The sequence below is a fragment of the Ichthyophthirius multifiliis genome (assembly GCF_000220395.1).
Source record: "Ichthyophthirius multifiliis unplaced genomic scaffold scaff_1120509251223, whole genome shotgun sequence".
NCBI classification, from domain to species: Eukaryota; Ciliophora; class Oligohymenophorea; order Hymenostomatida; genus Ichthyophthirius; species Ichthyophthirius multifiliis.
The window spans coordinates 4126-11786 of NW_004086084.1; the positions used below are offsets into that span (position 1 = coordinate 4126).

The following is a 7661-nucleotide window of genomic DNA, read 5'->3' on the forward strand; positions in this document are numbered from 1 at the left end:
ATTTAAAATTATTACATTAAAAAATAAATTAATCTGGTTATAAAATAAATAAATATAAATAAAATTTCTTTTTTGAATTTATCTATTATTTTTATAAATTATCAAGAATCAACTTTTAAAATATTTAAATATATTTTATTATACTTTTATAATTTTATTAAATTGTATTATATATTTTGCTATAAAAATTAAAAATAAATTATTATCAAAACTTTAATATAAAAATAAAAATTTAGTTTTCATTATATAAAATTATATTTTTTTTAAATAATAAAAGTTAAATTATAAAAATTAAATTTTAATTATAAATAGTTCTTGTTATATAATATGATAAAAATTCAATATTAAATTTTACATTCAATTAATTTCTATTTAATTATATTAATTAATTTTTAAATTGTTTAAAATTTTACTATTTTACAATCAAATTAAATTATTTTTGATCATAAAATCTTATATATAAAATTTTATATTGAAAGTAAATATACATCGAAATAACTTTGTATATACAATCTAATTTAAATTAATAAATCAAATTAATTTCATAAAATTTAATAAATTAATCAAAGATTTCATTTTAAAAATAATATATAAAAAAAAATATATTATATATTTAATTTAAAAATAATAAAAATTATATATATAAATATAATTTAGTTTATTAAAAAATAAATTCATTTAAATTTTTATCAAATTATAATGATAATTATATATCAGCACAAATATTAAATTATAATTGATTTTTTAATTGTTAAAAAATAAATTAATAAAGAATATATAAAAAGTTATTTAATTAACAAACCATATTTAAGTAAAACTTAGAATGTAAAATAAAAAATAATTATATGTATATAAACGAATTATAAAAATAAATTAATTTTAAATAAAAAATAAAAAAAGGATAATATATTATTAATATGAATAAAAAGGAATGATTAAAATTAAAATAAAAAAATTAAAAATAATTAATATTAAAAAAAAAAAAAATATATATATATTTAAAAAAAAAAAAAATTTTAAAAAAATAAAATAATTATATATATATATATATATATATATATATATATTATATTAATATAAATAATTTATATTTTATAATTTTTCATTTTTTTATTATTTTTAACAAAATTATTTATAAATTAATTTTTTTTATTTTATTTTATATTAAACTATATAATTAATGTAATTTTTAATATAAAATAGTTTTTTAATTATTTTAAAGCATAAATTAAAATAATAAAATATAAAACAAATAATATATTTAAAATTATTTCTTGATTTTTATTAAATTTTACTAATTATAATATTTTGGCATAAATTAATAAGCTTAGCTTATGAACATATTGATATTTACGTAAAATTTAATAAATTATTTTTTGATTTGTTACAAATAATAAAAATGTAGAATAAAAAATCAAAATATCCATGAAAGAATATATTTTAAAATTGTTAAAAATAAAATAAATAAATAATTATAATATTAATATCATAAAAGGAAATTTAATATTAAAGAATATAAATATATAATTAAAATTGTAAAAAAATATACATGTATATAAATATAAAGAATATATTTGTAAAAAGAAAAAATATTTAATTAATAATATATCTTATAAATGAAATTTAAAAAAATTATTTATAAATATATAAATATATAAATATATAAATATATAAATATATAATATATATATATTTATGTATATATATATTTTTTTTTATTATTTTTAGAAAATTTTTATTATTTTTTTAATATTAAAATATTTTATAGTTTATTTTAAAATCAATATGTTTTAGTTATAATATTTTATATAATAATTTTTATTATAATTATTTAATATTTATTATATATAAAATATTTTTTTTGTTAATTAATTTCCCAAATATATATATTTTTAAATGATTAATTATTTTTTTTTATTTTTTTATATGTAAATATATATTTTTATATATTAAAGAATATGTAATATTTTATTTTATTTTGATTTAATTTAATTTTTATAAATATTTTCTTTTTATATTTAAGTCTAATATTATGATATTTTTTTATTTAATTTAAATTGTAATTATCTTTCTTTAATATATTTTTATAAATTCATAAATTTAATTTTTTTTAATAAATTTTATTTTAAAAAAATAATGTCTATAATAAATATTTAATTAGGTTAATGTGGCAATCAAATAGCAAATGAATATTATAATTTTATACTTAAAGAACTTCCAGAATGTTCTCCAGCCCTTCAAGCCACCATTTTAGATACTTTTTTTTATTAAAATCACTCAAATCCATAAAAAAACATAGCCAAATCTTTATTAATAGATATGGAACCAAAAGTAGTAAATACATTATTAAATTCCCATAAAGAAGATATATGGTAATTTGATAAAAAAAATAGTTTTACAAAATAAGAAGGATCAGGAAATAATTGGGCTTATGGATATAATATACATGGTCCAGAAATAATGGAAGAAATACACTAAAAGTTGTAAAGTTTAATAGAAAAAATAGATTATTGTGACGGCCTTTTATTTTTCTCGAGTTTAGCAGGAGGTACAGGTAGTGGTTTAGGTTCATATATAATGTAAGAAATAGACTAGAAAATTCGAAAAATAAACATTTGTGTAGCGCCTCATATAGGTGGGGAAGTAATTTTATAATGTTATAATTGCGTGTTGACAATATCCAATTTATATGAACATTCAGATGGGTTGATATTAATATAAAATGATAATGTATAGGAAATATGCACTTAATTATTAAATATAAAAAATCCTTCTTTAATATAAATGAATAAGGTAATTGCTTAATAATTGACTAATATGGTTTTACCAATTGTTTAGAAAAATGCTTTTTCTACTTTATAAAATTAGTATAGATTTTTTGAAGAAATTTATTAAAATTTGTTAAGTAATTCAAGCTTTAAAATATTAGATTTAAAATCAATACCTCAAGTTCCAGAAAATTCGAAAACTTTTTAAAATGATTAGTGGTAAGCGCTTGAAAAAAGAATTTATTAGATGAATTTAAGCGGTTCTGGAGAATAAAACGTTAATTGGAATAAAAAAAATGTAAAATAAATTTCAAATTTATTGATATGTAGGGGTTAAGAAGCTGAAAAGTAAAACTTTTATGCATTTAAGTAAAATTAAGAAGATTATAGAAATAATTAAATAAAATTTAAATGCTTTAAAGATAATAATTAATTTAATAAATAAGAAAAATCAATGTGTTTAATTAGTAATTCTTAAATTTGTTTAGAGAATTTATAGATAATAGAAGAAAGAGCTAATCAAATGTTTATAAAAAATGCTTATTTATATTAATATGAAAAATTCGGAATGAATAAAGAATAAATATTTGAAAAATTAGCTATTTTTAATTAAATTATTTATAATTATAAAAATATTTGAAAAATAAAAATATATATTAATAAATATAAATATATTTAATAATTAGTTAAAAAGTTCTTATTTTTGTTTAAAAAATATTTCAATAAATAATAGAATATAATAAAATCTATTTTTTTTTAGAACAAAATTACATATACCATATACAAATGTTTTCCCAAATATTTATATTAATTTTTATACATAAAATTTTATTATTATTTGATAATTTTAGGAATTAATTTTATTTTTTTAGATTTTTTTGTTTTAAATTAGAAATTTTAAAATTTAATTAATAAAAATTATATACTTATAATTTTTTTTTTATTTAATTTGTTTAATTGTTTGAAATATTTTTTATTAAAAATTAAATTTAATAAACTCATTTTTTTAAAAACAATTTTTTTTAAAAAAAAATATTTCTTTAATTATAAAGTTGCTATACTTAAAAATAAAATTCGATTGTAAAATTTTCTTAGCATTTATTACTTTATAAGCCTTTTTTTTTAATATACTACTTATGTACTACTATTTAGTTGGGATATAATTAAACTCATTATATTTTAGCAGATTTATTTGTTTGTTATATAATCTCTATGATTTTTTGAATAAATTTTAGTTTTTAAGTGCTTTATGCTTATAGTAATAGTAATAATATTATAATTTGTTAGATATTCTATTTTATTTGAATAAAATAAAAAAATTCTTTATGAATTGTAATAAAATTTTTTATTATTTTAAAAATCAGATTAAAATATTTAATAATATTATTTTCATTTAAAAATAAAAAATTTATAATTTTTATTTAATAATTATTTAATTTAAAGATTTTAAAAAATAATATAATTTATATATATATTATTATTTATTTTAATATTTTTTTAATTTTTATTATAAATAAATTATAAAATAAAATAATACTAATTTTTTAATCCTAAATAACATATTATCATTTATATTTTATTCATTAATTTTTTATATAATTTATAATATTATTTTATACAAATGTATAATCTAAAAACTTCTATAATCTATCATTAAATCCTTTCATGTTTCTTACACTCGAACAATAATTTAAAAATGAAATAATATTTTAAATAAAAATTAAATCTATAAAAACAACTATCAAATAACAAACAGTCCATTTATAATCTTCTTTTTAAGTAATAATACTACATTTTTTTAAAATAAAAAAAATAAAGAAGATTAAAAAAATCACTAAAAAAAACAAATTTGGAATAATATATCTAAAACGCTATAAAATATTATATTTTCAATAAATTTTTTCATACATGATTTAATCAAAATACAACACAAAATCATAACTGCCATTATAAAATATCCAAAAAATAAATAATAAAAACAAATTAGCATAAATAAGCATTATTTAAAATACATAAGTAAAGCCTTAAGTACAGAGTTACGTGAATTGTTTTAAAATATATACATTTCAAAAAATTCATTCCCAATAAGTGTAAAATATATTTTCTAGTCATATTTATAATAATCAGGATTCATATTAATTTTAGATATACTTTTTATTTCATTTTGTGCATAATCAACTGAAATAACAGTGGCACTTTTTTGAATGCTTTATTTAGCTTATTGTTTGCCAACTATATAATTATCAGGACTAAAAGTACTAGTAGAACTTTAAATGATTAAATTACTTTTTTTTCTTGGATTTACATCTATTATATTATTATTTTTTGTGTCTAAGCCTATTATTTATTAGCTTATTTAATTTCCTTTTTGAATAGTTGATTTAAGCATTTAAATTTGATTTTCTTTCTGTTATATCACTATATTATCAATCTGGTCAAACTTTTCTACGTGTTAATTTTCAGATTTTGTTATTTTCGGTTTACATTCTGCTTCTTTGAAATTATTTTCTTTTTTATTTCTAAAATATAACCTGTTATCTAAAACGTGGCAAATTATGCATGCAATTATTGTATATATAGTAATCACTAGATATGCTTTAAACATCAACTTACTAGTTAAATGTGCTTCTTATTTTTTTTATATTTCTTATGTTTCTTATAATTAACCTTCACATTTGCCATTATTAAAAACAAGTCCCTTTTTACACTCCAAACATTTATTATCGCCTGCTTATGTGCATTTTTCGCATGAAATATGGCAAGGGTCACATCTATTAGTCTTCATATTTTTAAATTTAGTTTAAGAACATTCAGTTTTACATTGGTTTTCATCTAAGTAAGTATTCCCAAAGCACACCATTTCATTACTACAGAGTCCATTATATAAATAGAATCCCTAAAAACATTCTGAACATTCCGTATATTATTTGCAGTTTGAACAATTAGAACCACAAGGTTAACAAATTCCCTAAGAATCTGGGAAATAGGATTCATCACATTCTTATTTACATTATTGATTTTTGGTTAATAAGTAATTCTATTTACAAGATAGACACATGTCCTTTTTTATGCATGTTTTACAAGTTAAGCCACATAATTCACATTTTAATGTACTTCTTTTAATATATTTTCCTTCTTCACACGTATCACATGTATTAGAATTAGAACAAGTAAGGCAGGTAGGATCGCATTATTAACAAATTTTATTTGAATCCGAAAATTATTATATATCGCATTTATCGGCACATTTCTTAGTCTATAAAAGAACTTAAGGATTATTACATGTAATACACTAATTGCTAGTATTCCATCTTCGCAGGTCTGCAATTATTATCACATATTCACAAAAACCACTTCTTGTGTTTTTGTAATGTCCCACATCGCATGTATTACACGAAATAGCATTTGAACAAGTAAGACAAGTCGCATTACATGATTAACATGTCCTAAAAGCATCTACATACTAATTCTATTAGCATGCAGAAACGCATTTATGGTCTTAAGTCATAAAATAATTAGGAAAGCATTCTGTACATTATTTAGAAGAATTATCAACGCAAGTTTTGCAATTAGCAGAGCAAGGCAAACAATAATTAGTTTTAGAATCTAAATACATACCTTCATCACATGTAGAACATGAATTTCCATTAATACATGATAAGCATGATATATTACAGGGTTAGCATTTTTTCGTAAGATCCGGATATTGTTTTGGCAAACAGGAATTTTGGCAAGTTTGGTTTATTTATAAATATTAAGGATCGTTACAAGAAAGGCAGGTAGTTTTTGAAACATTACAAGTTTTGCAATTTGGATCACACAATTCACATAAACCACTTTCTGAATTTATAAATGATCCAGAACTACAAGTACTACAAGAAATCCCATCTATACATGTAGCACACGTACTATTACATGCTTTACAGATATTAGAAGAATTCAGATATTAGTTTGAATAGCATTCCGTGACACATTTTTTTTCCAGTTATTGGTAATATAAAGGAGATGAACAGGAAAGGCATTTAGTTTTGTCAGTACCATTTTCACATGTAGCGCATGAGGTATCACATGCTTCACACAATAAAGTATTCGTATTTAAAAATTTTCCATCTGCACAAGTTTTACAAATCATCTCATCAGTACATGTAAGACATAAAATATTGCAATCACTACATTTAGGTATAGTAATATCAGTAGTATCTATATATTAATTACTATTACAAGCATCTACACATGTCTTGTCTTTTGTTTATAAAAAGTAAGGTAAATCACAAGAAGTACATTATATCTATAATATCTTTTTCGTAAGTTTTACAATTAATATTACATTAATCCTTATTATTTATATGAAAACCTTAATCACATTTAGTGCAAGTAGTTTAATTAATACATTATATACATCCTTTCATACATGGAGTGCATATTCTATCGTTAATATTTTTCTTAAAAGTACCTTACGGACACTCTACACATATGTCATTTTTCAAAACCTCTTTACTTCCGCATTAAATACATTTTAGATTACTATTCATAAATTCAGTATCTTTACAAATCATATCTTCAATCAATTATAAATATAAATATATATCTTTATGAGTTTAATCATCAACTAATAAGATTTTTCCTTTTTAAAATAGCAATCTTTCCATATGGTTTAATATAGGAAGCGTGTAATATTTATTTTTGTAATCTTTTCTTTAGATTAATCGAATATTTTATAAAGTTGAATCGTAAGATATATCATACAAAATATTTCCAAAAATAATAACAGATTTATAACAGAGAACTTCATTATAATATCCTAATGCAACTGGCGAACTATCTGGCGTCATAGAAACTTTCGTAAAAGTTAGTAAATCGTAAAATTCCCAAAACCCATTATCCCCAAGCAAA

The 7661-nt window shown here is 17.8% G+C and overlaps 1 protein-coding gene across 1 annotated transcript, besides 14 other annotated features; it reads right to left on the reverse strand. All coding sequences in view use genetic code 6, as the record gives it.

The window, feature by feature from the left end:
• Positions 1-224: 224 nt before the first annotated feature.
• Positions 225-309: a microsatellite.
• Positions 264-298: a microsatellite.
• Positions 310-590: 281 nt separating the features above from the next.
• Positions 591-656: a microsatellite.
• Positions 657-939: 283 nt separating this feature from the next.
• Positions 940-1015: a microsatellite.
• Positions 998-1035: a microsatellite.
• Positions 1035-1072: a microsatellite.
• A 565-nt stretch (positions 1073-1637) lies between these two features.
• Positions 1638-1690: a microsatellite.
• Positions 1638-1709: a microsatellite.
• A 73-nt stretch (positions 1710-1782) lies between these two features.
• Positions 1783-1833: a microsatellite.
• Positions 1805-1851: a microsatellite.
• Positions 1852-1915: 64 nt separating this feature from the next.
• Positions 1916-1960: a microsatellite.
• A 1418-nt stretch (positions 1961-3378) lies between these two features.
• Positions 3379-3450: a microsatellite.
• A 318-nt stretch (positions 3451-3768) lies between these two features.
• Positions 3769-3812: a microsatellite.
• Positions 3813-5299: 1487 nt separating this feature from the next.
• On the reverse strand, positions 5300-7010 carry IMG5_163090 (zinc finger lsd1 subclass family protein, putative; the record flags this gene model as incomplete). The annotated part of the gene is made up of 1 exon (XM_004030284.1): positions 5300-7010. A coding segment is annotated over one exon (1709 nt), but the record flags the coding sequence as incomplete, so codon positions are not given.
• Positions 5395-5429: a microsatellite.
• Positions 7011-7661: the final 651 nt, after the last annotated feature.